Genomic DNA, 20,549 nt, shown 5'->3' on the forward strand with positions numbered 1-20,549 from the left:
GTCTCCAGACCCTGCCAGTGCCTCCAATGAACTCTGGTACACCCCTACTTTCTTACCATTAGGAGCCTATGCTCACAATGGTCCTTATTCCAAAAATGCTGTCTTTCTACTCTCCACCTCTACTGATCAAACTCCTGTTCATCTTTCAAGGCCCACCTCATGTGAAAGGGCCTCCTTTCATGATCACCCCCTCCCCAGCACTCTAGGTTGGTCTTCTCTGGGGTAATGACCATCCTCTGCCTCATTCTACAGTTAAAGGGGGCTTGTTTTATCTCTTCTCTGAAGACAAGGACAGTAGTTTGTTGGTTTTTAAATTTCTCAAAATCATCCAGCACATAGTGGGTCATCAAGAAACCTTGCCCGAGTTGACTTGACACCTGGTCCTGACATGGCTTTGATCCTGAATCTTCCCTACCTGGGCAGTGCAGTCCAGTGGAGAGAAAAAGGGTTTGGGGTTCAGAGGTACCTGGCTTCAAATCCCAGCTCTCCCTTTCAACAGTGACAAGCTTGAGCACCTCTGAACTTCATTTTCTCTATATGTCAAACAGGGATAATAACCTATCCCTTTTAGGGTTACAGTGAGGATCACAGCCAATACTGGAAGTACTTGACATGGGCCTGGCACGCAGAAGACACCACAACCATCATCATCACTACAGTCAGGAGATCAGACAGCACAAAGTCAGCCTCTCTGGGCCAAAGGAAGCACCGTTGTGCAGCAAGCAGCCAGGCTGAGAACAGGCGGGGTATCTTGGGAAGAGGCTGGAAGCCTCCAAGACAGGCTAGACCTCCACGCTGTCAGGCCTCCTAAAGACCTAAGCTGAAGCATGGGTCCAGGGTGCTCTACTTGTTCTGGCTCTGGCCAGTCAGCAAAGAAGAGCCTCCCAAGGAGGCTGCCCTGGTCCAGCTGCAAGAGCAGAACCAGTTCTCTGCTCAGAGAACACCTGCACAGTTGTCGGCCGCACAGAGAGGCCTGTAAAGCCTCTCCTGAGGGTCGGGAATCTAGCTTGGGCTTCTGGGTTCTTAAAGATAGGGTATAATGTCCCCCTTTCCTTAGTAAGATGGAGGGAAAATAAGCCAATGCTAAAAATAAATGACTGCTATGAGAGGGAATTAAATGGTCTTTGGCCAAGGATGGCGGCATTTTAAAATTAACAAAGCCCAGGTACCACATCCAGGAAGGCCTTGGCAAATGCGTGTTATCCACTCATTAGCTCAGCTCCTCAGGGACCCCAGCCAAGTAGGGAAGGCAGTGCCGGGAAGCAGTCCTTCCGATGCTGATGAAATGTACTCCAGGAGAAAAAGCAGGAGGGAGGGAGACTCTTGTGGGGAATTTCAAACAGTTCTGCTGGAGCTTCCTTCTCTGTCTGGTGGACTCACCTTCTCTGAGGCAGGGGCTTTCAAAGCAACCAGCAAGCCCAAGCGGGCTCAAATCTCAATGTCCCCCCACCACCCCACCCTTTCAGGATCCTTGGTTCCTGAGGCACCCCAATGGCCACACTATTTAGGCGGTCCTCCCTGGACGCCAGTCCAGGAACAAAGAACCCAAGAATGATACGGGATGAGGCAAGTTCCCAGTCCTGAGCCCTGCTCTTTCTCCTTGCTATGAAGAACCCTATGACACTTTGTGAGCCTGCCAATATACCACTCACAAAGTGAATTGATCACTATGCATCAGTTGTGTGACTCCACAAATCTTTACTCTCTATAATCAGAATATATAGTATTCCAATGTAAGATCCCATCAGCAATAAGGATTCAAAACATTCTAGGTGACCACAAACAATATGGGTTCGTTTTTTTCATTTTAACACTACAATCACGAATTCTCAGTACACCAAAGGTCACAATTAACAGTGAAAATATAGAGAAAGATGGTGACATTTGAAAAACTTTTTTAATGTCAGTTTATTGAAGCATCATTTACACAGAGTAAAATGCATCCTTCTAAGATGTACAATTTGATGAGTTGTATGGCCACCACCAGAATTAAGAATTAATACTCTAAAGTACTTCCGTCACCCGAAAAGTTCCTTTGTGTCCTTCCTCCCACTCCTAAATGCTGCTGCTGCTGCTGCTAAGTCGCTTCAGTCGTGTCCGACTCTGTGCAACCCCAGAGACGGCAGCCCACCAGGCTCCCCCATCCCTGGGATTCTCCAGGCAAGAACACTGGAGTGGGTTCTCCTAAATGCTAGCAGCCACTAACTTGAGTTCTGTCCCTATAGTATTGCCTCTACCAGACTGTCATATAAATGGAATTATACAGAAGGTAGCTTTCATTGTCTGGCTTTAACTTAGCATAAGACTTTCAAGATTCGACCATGTTGTTACCTGTACAAGAAATTAGTCCTTTTTTTTTTTTCCCCAGTGCTGAGAGGTCCACTGTATGGATGTACCATAATTTGTCCTTTCATCAGAAGATGGACATTTGGGTGATTTTGAGTTTTGGGGGATTATGAATAAGGTTACTGTAAATATTTGCAAACAGGTCTCTAGGTAGATATGTTTTTATTTTTCACGGACAAATACCTAGGAGTTGGTATTGCTGGGCTGTTTGATAAATGTACATTTTGCCTCTCTAAGAAATTGCTAAAATGTTTTCCAAAGTGGCTATTCCATTACACATTCATATCAGCAGTTATGACAATTGTTCTGCATCACTATCATCACTTGGTACTGTCAGTTTTTAAAATTTTGGTCATTGGAATAGGTATTTGGTCAAATGGAATAGCATTTCACTATGATTTTAACGTGCATTTCCCTAAATGCTGAGTATTTTTAATGTACTTATTTCCCACCAATCTCTTCTGTGGTGAAGTGTCTGCTCAAGTCTTTTGCCTATTTTTTAAAAACTGGGCTATCTTTTTATTACTGATGTGTCCAAGAGTTCTTTATACCTTCTAGATAATTTTGTTATCAGACGTGTTTTGACAGCTTCTTTTTTGAGGAATCAGAAATCGTACCATTTTAATTCCAAACCACTATCCCCTGCACATACATGTTGATCAAGAAAACAGAAAAGACAAACTTTCAATTGACAAGTACCTTAGTGCCACTGGACAAAGGGTCAAGCAGTACTCAGTACCTATTAAAACTCACAAGACCGTTTGTACCTCCACGATGAGCACCTGACCACCACGGGGCTTTAAAGAAAGCTACATTTGGAGAAACGGCTGTCCTATAAACAGCTTTTGGCCCCCCAGGCTCGGCACCTCCCAAAGCCTTGTTCTGGTCCGCCAGGCTCCTGGAATGGTCAACAGTCGTCACACTCCATTGCTGGCCATTGTCCACTGGGAAAGGTAGGAGGCTCCCAACCCACCCCTCAGTGAAAGAGCAAACAGTGGGGCCTGTGGCTGCCTGGACATCAAAGTAGAGCAAACAGGCCTGGCAGGCCCTGCCTCTCCGCCTACACATCCTGCAAATGCCATCTGAAGGAGCATCCCTGAGGGGGTCATGACTTCCAGCTTGTCACCGCGCACATCAAAGTTTGCACCACACACGAACTCAGTGCATGGGTTCGAATCAAGTTGCCCAAGAGCGGATACTCCACCATTGTATCCAGTTTTAATCCCGTGTTTTCCCAAGTAATTAAGCCTTCTTGCTTATGAACTTGTGACTAAGTAAAGCATCACTGAGAAGTTGTAACATCAAAGTGCCTTCCACCGTCTGTCCATGTTTAGTAAAATTGGATTTCTTTCCGTTCTTAAAGAAAAACTAATTGAATTTAGCTGAAGCCTGGGTGTATTTGCACGAGCCAGTAGAGGCTATGCTAAGTTACAGTGGTCGTCCTCGGACCCTGTGGCTTAGCCTTTAGCCGGGCTGGGTCAGAGTGCAACATGGAATGAGGCACCCAGATTTAGGCTAAACAAGTGCCTGTGGCGTGAGGCTTACGGAGGGCTCACTGTGGAGAAGGGGCCCGCCCCTGCCGGCTACTCCTCAAGTCAATACTACACCCAAGCTGTTACTAGGCTTGTGAAAGGACTGTCCGAGCAGAATGTTGGTAAATCTTTGGCAGGACGGCTAGTGAAGACAATGGCCATCACAATGCTCAAGTCCTTGATGTTAGCAGTCCAAGTAAGCTTCTTAAGGCAAAGGCTGGGATGCTTACTTAGTATCTGAAGGCCCTCTAGCCTAACACATCAGTACCTAACACAGTACAGTTTTTTTTAAGTTGCTGGATGCCTAACATGATGATAAAAAGGCGCATCAGAACCACGTTCCTCTCTCCTGAAGAACCAAAATTCTCTGCATCCTTTTTTGCTTGGTCAGGAAACTTCTAACTAAATTCATACTCTATTCCACAAGTTACCTGACTTACAGAGAGTACAGCCTGGTCCCATTTATGTAAAATTAGACACACACAGATATAGATATATAGTGACTGGTTTCTAGATAGAGGAAATTCAGCTGATGGCTCCTTGTTCCTCTATTTTATTTTTAAAAAAACAACAAACCTATTTCTGGAAAAGAAAATCTCAAGTTCAACCCTGATAGAATTATCTTTCCTTTTACCAATATGATTTCTGATCTTGATCCAGTTTTAACTCTCCTGTGTACATCTATGTTTGTATTTGAATTTAAGTCACCTCAAACCCTTTCTGGAAATAAAAGGAGGGGATAAATGATTTTCTTTGTTCTATAGCACTATATTTTCTATTCAAAACTAAATAACACCTTCTCCATTCTAAATTAAATAAAATAATACATACACACACACACATATATATATACACATATATGTATATATAAAAGTTCACAAGAGGTTATCTCCTTAAGGATAGAGACTATTGTGTTCATATCCCCAAGGACTTAACACATTAAGCAGCCAGGCACTATAGGCAGTGGAGGGTGAAACGACTGGGCTTTTCTCAGGATATTTCCCTTGAGCTTGTGGGCTGCCAACACTGGAAAGGAGGTGAAGGTTCTCTGTTTTCTGCCTTGAATCCCAGGTTGCTGCCCCTCTACTCTTGCTTGATACAAACCCAATTCAAAGGTGGTGGCATTTCAGGCCTGGCCAGTATGATTCCAGACAGCAGGTCTGGTGACTGATAAGATGAGGATCAGCACACTTCTAACACAGAAAAACATTGGCAGATTGTGCTGGGATGGACACAATAATCCTTCAAGACCACTCCCACAGCACCTTAGGAATGTGGCCTATCCACCCTGAGCATTATATTCCTGGCATACCAGATTCTACTTTTCCTTTTTTTCCATTAGCACTTCTTGTCTCCTAACATATTATATAGTTTACTTGTGCACTGTATTTACTGTTTATTGCTTGTTTCTGCCTCTTTCTACCCAAGGACCACCACTTGTATAGAAATAAGCTCTTTGAGGACAGGGATATTTGTCTATCAAGAACAGTGCCTGGAAAAAAAAAAACAAAAGAACAGTGCCTGGTAAAGAGAAGGTACGGAACAATTTTTGTGATATGAATAAATAAATCTAACCTGAAAGTATGCTGTTTTCTGTAAAAATCTGGGCTTCCTGGGTGCTGGAAGGAAGAGGAGGGCATAAAATAGAAGCTTAAAACACTAATAATTAGTCCCAGGAACCAAGTAAATACAAGCCAACACTCTCACCTTGCTCAGTGAGCATCACTGATTTGCTAATGGCCCTAGATAAAGAAAGAGCAATCAGTTAAACCAACAACTCATTAGATTGAGAGAGAAGTGTCCTCAAAGCACATCTATGAGCAATCTGCTCAATGATTGGCATTACCCTTAAATATACTGTTATTTCCTATCCTGTATCAACGCTGAAAATATCACACACAGAAGGGCTCACACCCCCTCCCTTTTCTCCACCCCTGGTTATCTCTTGCAGATAGAGATACCTGCAAGCTGGGAAAGACTGGTGGGTGGGGGTGGAGGCAGGGGAATCGGGTTATCAGAGGTAGAACAAACACATGTGATTGTGTGTGGACAGGTCTAGCAGCAGAGAATAACATCTCACCATTCGTAACCTATAGCACATACATTATCTCATCTGACTCTCACAAGAATACAGTGAGAATCTATCTGCTCTTCTGTCAGACTCAGTCCCCTCACACCCTCTGCTTTGATAACATCCTGTCCACACTGCTCTGACATCATTGATTACACTGTACGCTGCTTCTTTACCTGCCTATCTTTTCCACATGAGACCATGAACTCCCAAGGCCTCTGATTCCCCAGCGATTAACACAGAGCCTGGCTCAGAGGAGTTATCTACCAAATGTTTGCAGAAATAGTTGCTTTCAGGTGAAGAAACTAGGTGTCCATAGAATTTTGAAATTCAACCAAGGGTCGGAACCAGAACTGGACACTAGGCTCTGACTTGTAGAGCCTGTTTACATCAATTTTTCTTTTAAAGACTATGTGCTTGGAGCTAAAGAGGCAAATAAGGAGACAGAGTGCTGAGATCAAGTTCATGACAGAGGAGCAGAGAAGACAGAACTAGCTCAGTACAGCTAAGTCTCTCAGCCAGTCTGAGGCAGTGCCACCTCGACATTATAAAGTCCCAGTTTGGTTGATTTCTACCACCTTTATGACTCTCACAAAGGTGGTTGGTACTGGCAGATAAAAGCCTTAAAGATCTGGTTGAAGGGAAAATGAAAATTGGCACCTCCCATGATCAATATCAGTGGCTGCTACTGAAATGCCCAGTCTGCCTTCTTTGAAAGCATCTTTTTCTGCTTTTTCAGTCAGTTCTTTTGCACAATCACAACTAGAGACTCAAAGCATCTAGCCTGAGCCTGGGATCTGGCAGAGGAAGGCAGCAGTGAGTTACAGTAAAACAAACTCTGCAGGCAGCCAGACCAGGTTCTAAATGCTACCCGTGTGACCTCAGACAAATCACTCTGCCTCTCTGGGCTTCAGTTGTCTCAGCGGCAAAATTAATACATATGTGGATGGCTGTTGAGTAGTAGAGCTCACTCTCTGTACAAAGTAGACTATTTCAACCTTAACCCAACAGCTGCATGCTGGGGCACTAGGGGAGCGGGCAGGGAAATAGCAGAGCCTGCAATGAGAGGGCAGAACACCCCACCTTCCCTAATTTCTATCAGAACTTCCAAAGGAACAGCCCAAAGAAGCCCTTGCTGGGGACAGTGACTGCGGACTGCTCAACATGAAAAGATATGATGGCAGAATCATGATGATAACTTGAACATGTATACTTAATCCCTAACAACAGGTTTCTCAAACATTTTGTTGCTTCGGTAAAGCAAACGACTCGCCTAAGGTCACAAAGTCAGTGAATGATGGAGCTGGGATCCAGAGCTAGAGCTTCCCACTCCACATCTCCTGAATGTTCCATTGCACCAGGTGAAGAACAGTCCCTTAGGCTGAGGCCATTTCCCTGCCTCTGGAGAAGACAGCATGGGGACAGGCCAAGGGTAGGAGAAGGTTCAGGATCATGGTCTGCAGAGTTCTGGCAAAGAGAGGGTGGAAGGAGATCTCTCACCTGTTGTTTCGGTTGATGGCTGCCACCATTAGTGCTGTCCAGCCAAGTTTGTGCCTTGCATTGACATCTGCACCTTCCGACAATAGTCTGGAGAGAGACAGAAATATTTTCAGTGTATGGTTTATCATGGACATAAGAGTGGAAGACATGAAAAATCAACAGGGACTAGATGGATTTTGAAATAGTTATAGACCTCTGAGAACCAAATACCCATCCCAGCTCCTCTGGTCACTATCCCCTGACTCCACGCTTCCTCTTCCTCTCTCTCTTCCCTTAAATGAGTCTGCCTCCGCTCTTATCCTTCCAGCCTTCTGAGGAAAGAATGTGCCTTCTCTCTATCCAGAATGCTCTCTCCCTGACTCTCTGCCTATTTTAATCCTACTTTCATAGGATACAATCCTGGCTTGGGGGACTCTCCCTCAACAAGGCTCTCCTGACTCATCCAGTCCACAGATCTCTGTCCTCAGAATTTCTCCATGCTTAGCACCAAATGTCCGACAACACTTCTTATCTATGTAGCTACCATTTTATAGAAGGATCCCACTTCTCAAGTTTATCTGTAAGGTGGCTGTTTGGAATTGGAACTCTTTGAACCCAAGGAAAGATGGAAAGAGTGTTGGAAATGCTAGATGAGGCTTCTAGGAAAGTCCATGTGAACCTACTTGACTGGATATGTAAGTGCCTAGCATGTGGGTAGGAGCTCAGCAGCTGTTGGATAAATGAACAAGCATGAGGTTTGAACCATACCCCAAAAAGTCTGGGTATTTTAGGTCCTGGTAGCAGGGGACCCTATAATGTGGGGGTAGAGAGGCGAGTAAAGAGAACCAACTCTTACTGAGCACCTCCCACAAGCAGGAACTGCCTGGGAACTTTGCATACATTCTCTCCATTCACTCTTCATACATGCTTAAGGAGCTGATGATGTTAATCTCCTCTTTTCATGGATGAGGTAACAGGTTCAGTGAGGTGAAATGACTCGATAAAGGTCACAAAGCTAGGTAAGGGGCAAGCCTGTGACTGGAACCCAAGTCAATAATGGCTCTGAAGCCTGAACTCTTCTCACCTCATCACCCCTCCTCTATACTGAACCTGGTTCCATGTAACATGGAAGACAAAAGACTGAATGGACTCCAACAAATCAGCATGATATGCACTTGATCCTGTGCTGAATTCTGGAATGGGGGTATGGTGAACACAGGGGGTTTGTTCTAGGGAATTTAGTTGTGGAGGGAGGACTCAGGATAACAGGAAACCAAAGCCTATAGTGTGTGGTCTCCCACCAGAAGTGTTGTAGGAGGCCAGGAAAGGAGGAGACCAACAGTCAAGAGCGTTTCACCAACAAGGAAGGAGCTGCTTATTAGGAATGGGTGTTTGGGAGAACTGTGAGGCTGTCTACTCATCAGTGGGTTCCAGACAAAAGGGCCCTGGCAAAGAGTCCAGATGCTTGGGGTTGAGTCCTAGCTCCATTCTTTTGCCATAAACTGTAGTAGCTGCCCCTCTGGACTAAGCCAACTCTAACGTCTGTGCCATTGAAGTAAGCAGGTGATGAAGGCTTGGAAGGATGAAGAGATGCAACATGTACTCATTTGTTCACTCAGCCTGTGAATTCATCTGTTCACTCATTTGTTCCCTGCCTTTGCAGACATTGACATAGGCAGTTAAAGCCTGAGGGGAGATAGACCAGCAAGCACATCACCACACATCTGATGAGTGCTAGGAAAAGGGGCTGCAGGTTGCAAGTGTACAACCAGGGAATCTAACCAAGTCTTAATGATCCATCAGGCCTCTCAGAGGAAGTGATGATAACAGAGTTAGCCAGACAAAAGCAGGCAAGGCAGGGGAGGAGTGTTTCAGGCAGAGGTAAAGCCTCTTGACCAGAGTAGAAGGCAGCATGGGTTATATGAGGCCCTGAGAGAGGTCTTGCACAACTGAGGTACGAAGTGTGAGGGTAAAGTGTCGAGAGAGGAGGTTGGGAAACCCTCCTTCTCTCACCTCTAGTTTGAAAGGTTTCTTCTGGGCAAAATCCTTGGCCTCTTATCTTACTACATACTGTTAAGCATCTTTTATGCAGAAACAAGTGTCCATAGTAAAAAAAATGTTAAAGAGGCTAAGAACCCTGGGGATAATTTTCTGAGACAAAAATCTCTTTTTGGACAAAATCTTCCCTTGTTCAGCAGGCCAAGTGGTGCAGTGGAGAGCACAAGGTTCTGAGAACTGAGAGACTGGAGTTCTGATTTTAACTGTGATTCTGCCTGGCTGGCTTCATGTTTCTGGCCCCCAGTCCACAAGACTAGAAAATCAGGAAGGGCTGAAGCAAATCAGAGGTTTCTGAGGGAAAGACCTGAACTCTGTCTTGAAGAACAGGAACAATTTAGAGGAGGAGGAGGAAATACAAGCCAGTCAAGGCAAAAGGCACAAGATACTGTTTAGAAGCAGGGAAGTGATGAGAAGGCATACTCAAAGAGACCACCAGGCAGATCCATCCATGTGACAGTTAACAGCACAGAAACAGGCAGCTGCCAAGAGATTAAGGGCATAACAGAGGGTCTCAAAAGCCAAGCTAGGAGGACAAGGCAGTGGGCATAAACCTTTTCGAGCCATGGACTCCTCTGAGAATATGATCAAAGCTGATGATCCTTTCCAGAAAAGTGCACAGGTGCACACACACTCAAAAACGACATAAAACTTTCTTTACATACAACATCCAGAGGTTCATAGGTCCTCAGGAAATCAATAGTGGACCCTACATTAAAAACCCAATCTAAAGGGTTGACAAATGCCTGTCATGTGGTCCTGGGCTCCTGCATTTGAGTCAGAAATCACAAATCTCTCTTAGCAGCTCTTTGCATGGAGCCCTTGAAAGAGCCTCCTCAACACTGGCTCCAATTAGCCACCATCAATAACAGGAAACCTATTTGCCATTCCTTAGAGGCTCACCATAGGCAAGTGGGGTTGTCACTGAAGTTTGGGGTAAAAGAAACTAAAGAATTAACCTAATAGCTTAAGCAAGCTGAGTCTGAAAGGAGACAGAGTAGAAAACAGGGACAAGGAGACCACTTTGGAAGCTGCTGTAACATAGACCAAGGGAGATGAGCTAATGCAGGAGTGGAGAGAAGAAACTCAATGAAGCCAGAACCCTTTATGCCTTAATTGGGTCAGTGACCCGCGTTTCCCTGCCTGGGCCCTGAGAATTCTGGAAGCAACACTCTTCTGGAGGCAGTGCTGAAGAAAAAAGATTGAGATGCTTCCTCTTCCGGCCCCTTAAGGGCTGCTGCTGCTGCTGCTAAGTCGCTTCAGTTGTGTCCAACTCTGTGCGACCCCATAGATGGAAGCCCACCAGGCTCCTCCATCCCTGGGATTCTCCAGGAAAGAACACTGGAGTGGGTTGCCATTTCCTTCTCCAATGCATGAAAGTGAAAAGTGAAAGGGAAGTTGCTCAGTCAGGTCCGACTCTTAGCGACCCCATGGACTGCAGCCTACCAGGCTCCTCAATCCATGGGATTTTCCAGGCAAGAGTACTAGAGTGGGGTGCCATTGCCTTCTCCTTAAGGGCTGAGTGTAGTGTAATAAAAAGGTGAATAGAAGGCTCTGGAGTAAGTCAGAACTGGATTCAAATTCTACTCCAGCTAGATAATGCTGAACAAATAAATTCTGAGTCTCAGTTTTCTCACCTATCAGGTAGGGACAATAATCTCTAATTTGCAGGGATCCCATCTCAGTACCTGGCATATAGCAGGTACTCATTACAGAGTGTTTTTTGCCTGCCACCCTAACCTGTTTCCATCTCTGTGATGGAACAAAGCGATCTGGCCTCAAGTTGGTAGTGGCAAATTGGCAAGTACCTGGGAATTCTAAGACAGGGTCATACAGGATGACCTGGGTAGTTTAGCCAGGCCAGCTCCAAGCACTCTTTTGTTCATTTATTCAACAAACATGCACATGCACACACTCTGTGCCTGGCTGATGCTCGCTACTGAGGAGACAAGTCAGAAATTCTTTTTTCCCAAGACCTACGCCAAGCAGGGTTTTCTTTCCTTTTTTTAACATGCATGTGTGTATTTATTACTTTTTCCCACAAATAACTGCATTTTAAAATATGTTCACATTGCTAAGGATATAATAATTCCATTTTAAATTGCAACTTAATTCTCCACACCACATCCATCAGAGATATTCCCTCTCTGTTCTCCCAGGCATACCCACCCAGGTAACATTCATCTCTCGGTCATCAAAAGCAACATTCAAAGAACATCCTGTTGCATATGCCCTTTTGGACCTGTGTGAGTCTTTTCTCAAGGCATGTACTCAGAGTGTGATCCCTGGGTTACGGGGTTTACACCACTTGATTTGACTAAATAGCACCAGGGCCCTCCTCAGGACAGCTGTTCCATCTACCCTCTCACCAGCAGAACAGGGGCGTTCCTGTGTACCGCAGACACTTGGCAGCAGCCAACTTCCTAATCACTGCAAGTGCAATAGGTATAAAGGGATTTCATGCTATCCTTTTAATCTGCATGTCTCTGATTAGCAACAATTTGGAGCTACTTGTTGTATGCATATTAGCATGCTGAGGTTTCCTTTTTCTGTACATTGCAGGGTTTTCTTTTAAGAGGAGAAAATGCTGGGAGAGAAGGCTTCTCCAAACTTCCTATCCTTTCAATGAACAGAGTAGAAAGAGCACAGGGCAGAAGATCTGCATTCAAGTTCTAGTTCTGCCACCTCCTGACACCCCAAGAAAGATATATTATCCTCTGAGCCTCAGTCTCTTTACATGCCCACTCCATGGACAGAGGAGCCTGGTGGGCTACAGTCCACGGGGTTGCAAAGGGTCAGACACAACTGAGTGCACACGCACACACACACACACACACACACACACACACACACATACACACGTACTGAAATCTGAGGGAAAGGGTTCTGCAAACCTGAGGGATCATTCCTAGGAGGTAAATCTTACTGCAACGGTCCTGGAGTCCAAAGGCTAGAGTTTAGATTCTGGTTCTGTCACTTATTAGCTGTGACACTGGGGCTATTAATCCCTACCGTGCAAGGTGGTTGTAAGGATTAAAAGAGATACCACAAGGCAGAACTCCATAAGGAGTGGTGGCACCTGGTGACTCAAGGAAGGACCAGAACAAACAAAAATCACAAGTGACCCCAATTTCAAACAACTTTTCCCCTTTCAGAGCTGAGTGGGACCCTCCCCTACTTCCCTCAGGGTGCAAAGCAACCCCAAAAGTTAGGATTTCACAAACCCAGGTCTCCTCCATTTCATTTTGTTGCTTTGCAAGTGAATGCCCAGCAGGCAAGTCATTTCAAAGTCCTGGGACAGCTGGGCGGGTGGATGCCTGCTGAGAGCAGCTGAAAGGGCCTCTGAGGCCCAAGAAAGCCACCCTTGCTCTCCCCTGTGATTTTCACCAACGGACAAAATGCGGCAAGTGAATTAATCTCTTTTAAAAAGAGCAATGCTTGTGACAGAGTACGGTGTCTCCGAAAAGGTTAGGATTCCATCATCCCTGAGATGATGAGTGGAATGCTTAATGCAGGTTGCCACTCAGGGCAGAGCAGCCTGTGGCCGGGGGCTGAGGAGTGGGGGTGGGCACCGCAGGCCTTTCTGGGCGCACTCCAGATTTGTGGAGGCCCTTCCCTAATGAACTAGGTCTCCTGCTTGGCAGGGCAGTGGTGGGTGACACTAATTGGGGGTGACCCAGGGGAGATGATGGAGAGGAAACCACACTAGCAGTCCAGAGCTGAATTCCAGCCCGTGTACAACTCCCAGGCAGTAGTGCAGGGCATGAAAATAAATGACAGACCCCTCGGTTCACACGCAGGCATTTATTTTCCTGCCCCGCTCTACTGCCTGGGAGTTGTACACGAGCAGGAATTCATGGTGGGCAGCCATGGACAAACGAGTGACTCAACCTCTCTGAATTTTCGTCTGGTGTCATCTGAGTGACAGCTCATGCTCTCTGAGCCTGTTCCACAACTGTTAAAAAAGGGAGAGGAAAAAATAAAAATAAAAAAGGGAGAGGATGCCACCAGCCCTACTCTGTATGTCACGCAGGGGCACCATGAAGAAATGATGAGACAAAAATAAATAAAAGCACTTGGTATGCAATAAAGCACTGTACAAATGGAAGAACCTATTTTATTGTTATCATCATTTTCTAATGAGTATCCACCCCATTTTATGGAAGTAACAGTAAACTAGGATGATATATCCAAGGTGTACACAGAACTTAGAATATAAGTGCTCCAAATTTTCTGTGGATTGGTAGGATGGTCTCAAATTCCCAAGCAAGGGCAATGGTAGAATAAAAGTTTCCTGCTTCTTGGCAGGACAAACCTAGACAGTGTGTTGAAAAGCAGAAACATTCCGCCAATAAAGGTCCGTAGAGTCAAGGCTATGGTCTTCCCAGTAGTCACGTACGACGGTGAGAGCTGGACCATAAAGAAGACTGAACACCAAAGAATTGATGCCTTCAAACTATGGTGCCGGAGAAGACACCTGAGAGTCTTCTGGACAGCAAAGAGATCAAACCAGTCAACCTTAAGGGAAATCAACACTGACTATTCACCTGAAGGACTGACGCTGAAGCTGAAGCTCCAGGCTTTTGGTCATCAGATGTGAACTGCTGACTCATTGGAAAAGTCCCTGATGCTGGAAATGATTGAGAGCAGAAGGAGAAGAGGGCCTCAGAGGATAAGACGGCTGGACAGCATCACCAATGCAATGAACATGAACTTGGGCAAACTCTGGGAGATGGTGAGGGACGGGGAGGCTTGTTGTGCTGCAGTCCGTGGGGTCACAAAGAGTCGGACATGACTGGGCGACTGAACAATAGCAGCCCAAAAGCTGATGATTTCCACAGGAGAGTAATGAATCAGGGGGCGAGAAAAGAGAAGCAACTCTCCCATCTATCTTCAGGAGAGTCCTGAAGGCTCTGGGCCAAACAGGCAGCAGCGGTTATCTCAGGTGGGGAAGGGAGTCAAACTTTCACTTCCTGCTGTGAATGCTTCTCTATTGTCAGAAGTTTTGCTGCTGTTTTTTTTTTTATAACAATGACCATACTATTACTCCTTAAGAAAAAAAAAAAAAAAACTTTCTTAGGAGAAGAAAAACTTTGGACCTAGAGACTGTTATACTGAGTGAAGCAAGTCAGACAGAGAAACATAAATATGTAACATCACTTACATGTGGAATCTAAAAAAAAAAAAAAAAAGATACAAATGAACCTATTTACAAAGAAGAAATCAAGGGCTTCCCTGGTAGCTCAATGGTAAAAAATCTGCCTGCCAATGTAGGAGACAAGGGTTTGATCCCTGGTCCAGGAAGATCCCACCTGCCACGTGACTACTAAGCCTGTGCACTACAACTACCAAGCATGCACTCTAGAGTCGAGAGCTGCAACTATGGAGCCCCCATGCTGCAGTGTGGCAACCACTGAAACCCGCACACCTAGAACCTGTGCTTCGCAGCAGGACTAGCCACTGCAATGAGAAGGCACCCCAACAAAGAGAAGCCCCTGCTCATTGTGGCTAGAGAAACTAGCCTCGCAGCAAGGACCCAGCACAACCAAAAATAAATTTAAAAATATATATATTAAAAAAAAAAACAGAAATCAAGTCACGGATGTAGAAAACAAACATGGTCACCAAGGGGGAAAGGCAGCAGGGGAGGAATAAGCTGGGAGACTGACACTGACACATACACACTATACATCCACTAGATAACTAATAAGAGCCTGTTGCATAGCACAGGGAACACTACTCAATACTCTATAATGGCCTGCAGGGAAAGCAATCTGAAAAAATATGTAGATCTGACTCGCTTCGCTGTACAGCAGAAACTAACACATTGCAAACCAACTATACTCCAATAAAAAAAGCCATTTGAAAAAAGAAATCACTTTAAAAAAGAAAAAGAAAGACTTGCCCCTTCTTCCTCCCAGAAGTCTTCCCTAAGATAGCCTTGGCCTTCAGAATGGGAGAAAATAATAGCAAATGAAGAAACAAAGGATTAATCTCAAAAATATACAAGCAACTCCTGAAGCTCAATTCCAGAAAAATAAATGACCCAATCAAAAAATGGGCCAAAGATCTAAACAGACATTCCTCCAAAGAAGACATACAGATGACTGACAAACACATGAAAAGATGCTCAACATCACTCATTATCAGAGAAATGCAAATCAAAACCTCAATGAGGTACCATTACACGCCAGTCAGGATGGCTGCTATCCAAAAGTCTACAAGCAATTAATGCTGGAGAGGGTGTGGAGAAAAGGGAACCCTCTTACACTGTTGGTGGGAATGCAAACTAGTACAGCCATTATGGAGAACAGTGTGGAGATTCCTTAAAAATCTGGAAATAGAACTGCCATATGACCCAGCAATCCCACTCCTGGGCATAAACACCGAGGAAACCAGATCTGAAAGAGACACGTGCACCCCAATGTTCATCACAGCACTGTTTATAATAGCCAGGACATGGAAGCAACCTAGATGCCCATCAGCAGACGAATGGATAAGGAAGCTGTGGTACATATACACCATGGAATATTACTCAGCCATTAAAAAGAATTCATTTGAATCAGTTCTAATGAGATGGATGAAACTGGAGCCCATTATACAGAGTAAAGTAAGCCAGAAAGATAAAGACCAATACAGTATACTAATGCATATATATGGAATTTAAAAAGATGGTAACAATAACCCTATATGCAAAACAGAAAAAGAGACACAGATGTACAGAACAGACTTTTAGACTCTGTGGGAGAAGGCGAGGGTGGGATGTTCAGAGAGAATAGCACTGAAACAAGTATACTATCAAGGGTGAAACAGATCACCAGCCCAGGTTGGATGCATGAGACGGGTACTCAGGGCTGGTGCACTGGGAAGACCCAGAGGGATGGGATAGAGAGGGAGGTGGGAGGGGGGGGGATTGGGATGGGGAACACATGTAAATCCATGGCTGATTCATGTCAATGTATGGCAAAACAATATTGTAAAGTAATTAGCCTCCAACGAATAAAAATAAATGGGGGGAAAAAAAAAAGATAGCCTTGGCTTATACTAACCCGTATCTACAGCTGTCAGTTTCCCTGCCCCACATTCCCAGTAGTCAGCATCACCCCCTAGAAATGCCTTGTTTCTTGACTCCTGGTGCTGGCACAGTGGCTCAGGGGCTAGATAAATGAATGCCTGTGGCATTCTACAAAATGCCCACACAGATCTCTCCCCTATACTCATATGCCTGTCTTTTCCTAAGAACTCAGGCTCCTGCATATATGCGGAAGGTTGTAGGCGTGGCTTCTCTCTCAGGGCTGAGGATACTTAGACACAGGCCTGGGGCTGGAGACCATGGGTTTCAGTCACGGCTCTCTCAACAACTAGCTGTGGGACCTGGACAATTCTGTCTCTTTGGGCCTCACTTTTCTCTGTGGTAAAATAAGGGAACTGAATTAAATGATTTCTCAAGTCCCTGCCAGAACTAAAGTCTTAGGATTCAAAATATCAACAGCATCAAAGAAGTTGAGAAGTGAACTCCTAGCAGTCACAGGCACCAGCATGACTTCCAAAGAAGAGAGAACTCCTCAGGTTTGCTGTTTATCGGAGGGAAGGAGTCCCAGACAGGGATACAGGGCAGTTTTGAGTTATTCTGGCTTGATCAGCTCTTCTACTCAGGGGAGGGAGGTACCACTTGGTTTTTCTTCCTTCTTCTTTATGGCCAATCAATACAAAACGGCCAGTGAACTTCAATCGTGCATTGTTCCAACTGATTTCCGGACCCTTCACATGAACTGCCCTCAGCTGCAGCTGGGGAGGGGCTTGGAGGGTGGGGAGCCCTGTCCCACCTGCACCAGAGGCCTGGAAGCAGTGAGCCATGCAGACTCAATCATGATTGCTATCTGGGCAACAAGGCCCTGGCTGGAGCCTCACAGAAGGTCCTGTTTACAGTAATAACAGCACCAGGCCCTGCTGTCTGAGCAGAGGCAAGGTGCCTGGGGCTAGAATCCACACGCAGCCTCCATCTGTGCCTTATCTACCGGTTGGCCTGGGCTGGGAGGGGTGGGGCGAGGGAGGAAAGACAGCTCTCAGAACCCAGCACGGGTCAGACAATCCCAGGCAGGTCCCAGTGCTACAACTCCACAGACACGGGGCCTTTCTGGCATCTTTTGCTTTCAGTCCTTGAACTGAACACTCTCTTTCAAGCGTGGCTCAGGGCTTGGCCCCTAGGAATCTCTCCAGGTGCTCTCATTCCCGGTGAGGCGGCCCATCCCAGCACTGCCAAAGCTGGACTACTCCAGAGGGCAGTGAGTGGGCAGTGAGGGGGAGGACTGTCACTTACACAGTACTGACAACAAATGAGGTGCACTGCGTGACATATCTGTATGCTTCATAACCAATTAACTTCCTGTCATATAAAGTTTTTAAGTTTCCGAATGTAAAGAAGGATGTGCTGAGATCAGTCTATCCAATCCTTTCTTTTTATAGAGACACATACAGAGGCTCAGAAAGCACCCGCCTTGGAACAGCCTGATGCGGATATAAGCCCGCACCTGTCTCTTCCAGACTGTGTGACTGTGGGCACGTCATGTTAACCTCTGAACCTCAGGCATCCCACCTTATCAGTCTGGTAACTGAGGTAACCAAAAATGTACGTGTACTTCTAGTGTTAACTATCATCATTACCACTGTTCTATGTGTTCAAAGGCACACAGTGGAGGAGCTGTATCAGAACTTCACTGAATACTGCTGGATTAAAAAAAATAAAAGCCAAAGCTGGGGGGGACCATTCTTTGTCCCATCTTTCTTATAGTTTCTAGCAGGAACTTGGCACACATTAAAGTGCATAGATTATTATTTTTTTTAACTTTTTATTTTGAAATTATTTCAAATTCACACAGCAGTTAAAAAACAGCTTGCAAAAAAAAAAAACAAAAACAGCGTGCACACACACAAAACTCAGGTATATCCTTCACTCAGATTCTCATTACATTTTGCCTCACTCCTTTTCTTTCTGTTTTTTCCTAGATCACATGAGAATTTGTTTCAGACATCATACCCCTTTATTCCCAAATATTTCAGGACGTACCTCCTAGTATGAGGACATTCTCTTACAAAGCACTAACCAATAATGATCAAATTTGGTACATTTTAACACTGACAAAATATTTTTATCTAATACACGACCCATATTCAAATTTCCTTAATTATCCAAACAATATGCTTTATAGCAATCTACCCTCCACCCCAGACTCAGATATAAGCCAGGATCAAAACTGGAATCACATATTGCATGGGCCTTCAGTCTTCTTTCATCTGGAACAGTTCCTCAAACTTTCTTTGATATATATTCATGACACACACACTTTTACAGAATAAGGCTGGTTTGTCTGTAGACTTCTTCAATTGGCATAAGAATTTGTTGAGGAACCACTTGCTCTTATTCAACTATTCACTGCACAAACTTTTCATGAGACTGGTTATTACAGGACTCTAAGCAGGATACTGAGGACTCTCTGATGAATTCTACAGTGTTCTTACCTTCCAGGTATTCCCTGCATAGTTATCTGGCAAACAGCTAAAATATAAGCAAGCACCATGTGAGTGTAGATCAGAACAAGAGCCACAGGCATGACTTCTTGGAGGCAGAGGCATGGGCTGTGCCAGAAAGGATGGGCAGAAGCACAGATTCCCTTAATGCACTCCTGAGATCTTCTATGGGAGACAGCTCTGCTTCCCCAAGCAGTGTGTGCCATGGTGGGGACTCAATAAAACAGAAATCCAACAATACAAGGCCAGAAAGGGGAGGGAGTGGTCCAGGGCACCCCCATCTGGGTACCTCTGTTCGGGGTTCTAAGTTGTGTCCCACTCAGCAGCTGGTCTGTCTAGGCAGCTGAAGTGTGGGAGAGGGCCATGAGCGCCACCTACTGGCACCACAGCAGGCCGGTAGGCTCCACAGAGGGCAGCTGGGCAGCTGGGTGTTGCCAGGAAGCCTGTCATCCTATGGCAATGAGACACAGAAGTAGCCCAAATTTCTTAAATTGGGTTGGCACTTGAGCTACTACTGCTAAGCTCCAGAACCCTATGAGATTTTCAGTAAAGAATGGACTGTGCAAAGCCAACCACAGTGTCTGGCCCTCTAGATGGGAGAAAGTTTGGCTTTCACTAATTCAGGTTCGTCCCAGAACAAAGTAGGCTCTTCTCCAAGGCAGGCTCTGTGCTGAGCACTGAGGGTACAGATCAATCAGACATGGATCATGCCCACAAGAAGCTCCTGGTCTGAACTGGTGGCAGGGAAATGGAACACAAGTGTTTTAAGGATCACAGGTGCTCTGAAAGCTGTTTGTAGAGGGTCAGTGAGCACACAGCATGCTTGGCTCTTTCGGTCTTTCAAAACTCTTAAATGGTGGTATTCAAAAGAGCTTGTGTTTCTAGAGCAGCCTACTACACACCAGGTACTTGACATTTATAATCTCATCTGGTCCTGTGATTAGAGAAGGAGCCCAAGTCATACAGAGAGAGGGTAACTGATTTGCTTAAGATCACATGGTCAGTAAGTGGCAGCCTGAGCTGGAGCCCACCCTCTCTCTATTGAACCACACTGCCTTCCAGGGCATATATCCCAACTTTTTCTCTTTTTCTACACATTTAGCCCGGGATCAGCACAAATATCTGATGGGACTAATCAGCTGACCCTGATGAAAAGACTCCGATGCTGGGAAAGACTGAAGGCAGGAGAAGAAGGGGATGACAGAGGATGAGGTGGCTGGATGGCATCACCGACTCGATGGACCTGAGTTTGAGCAAGCTCCAGGAGATGGTGAAGGACAGGGAAGCCTGGCATGCTGCAGTCCATGGGGTCGCAAAGAGCTGGACATGACTGAGCGACTGAACAATAACAATCAGCTAACAGAAAATGATAATAAAAAAAAAAAAAAAAAGGAAAAGCCTTACATAGAAAGGAAGTTAAATGATGAATGGAGACACTCTGATTAATTCTGCTGTCTAGAACCTTCTCCCTTGGAAGGGACCCCTTCTCTTAGACTGAAGATGAGACAGGCCAGATCCCTTCATGGTAGTCTCCATAC

General features: G+C 45.3%; 1 protein-coding gene across 1 annotated transcript in view; it reads right to left on the bottom strand.

The window, feature by feature from the left end:
• Positions 1–20,549, bottom strand: part of CLPB (ClpB family mitochondrial disaggregase) — a 154,060-nt gene that overhangs the window by 114,057 nt on the left and 19,454 nt on the right. The window contains exon 3 of the mRNA XM_061149504.1: positions 7,450–7,536. Within this exon, the coding sequence (XP_061005487.1) occupies positions 7,450–7,536 (87 nt within the window). The remainder of the gene's footprint in view (positions 1–7,449; positions 7,537–20,549) is intronic.

The sequence above is a fragment of the Dama dama genome, chromosome 1, assembly GCF_033118175.1.
Source record: "Dama dama isolate Ldn47 chromosome 1, ASM3311817v1, whole genome shotgun sequence".
In the NCBI taxonomy this organism is placed as follows: domain Eukaryota; kingdom Metazoa; phylum Chordata; class Mammalia; order Artiodactyla; family Cervidae; genus Dama; species Dama dama.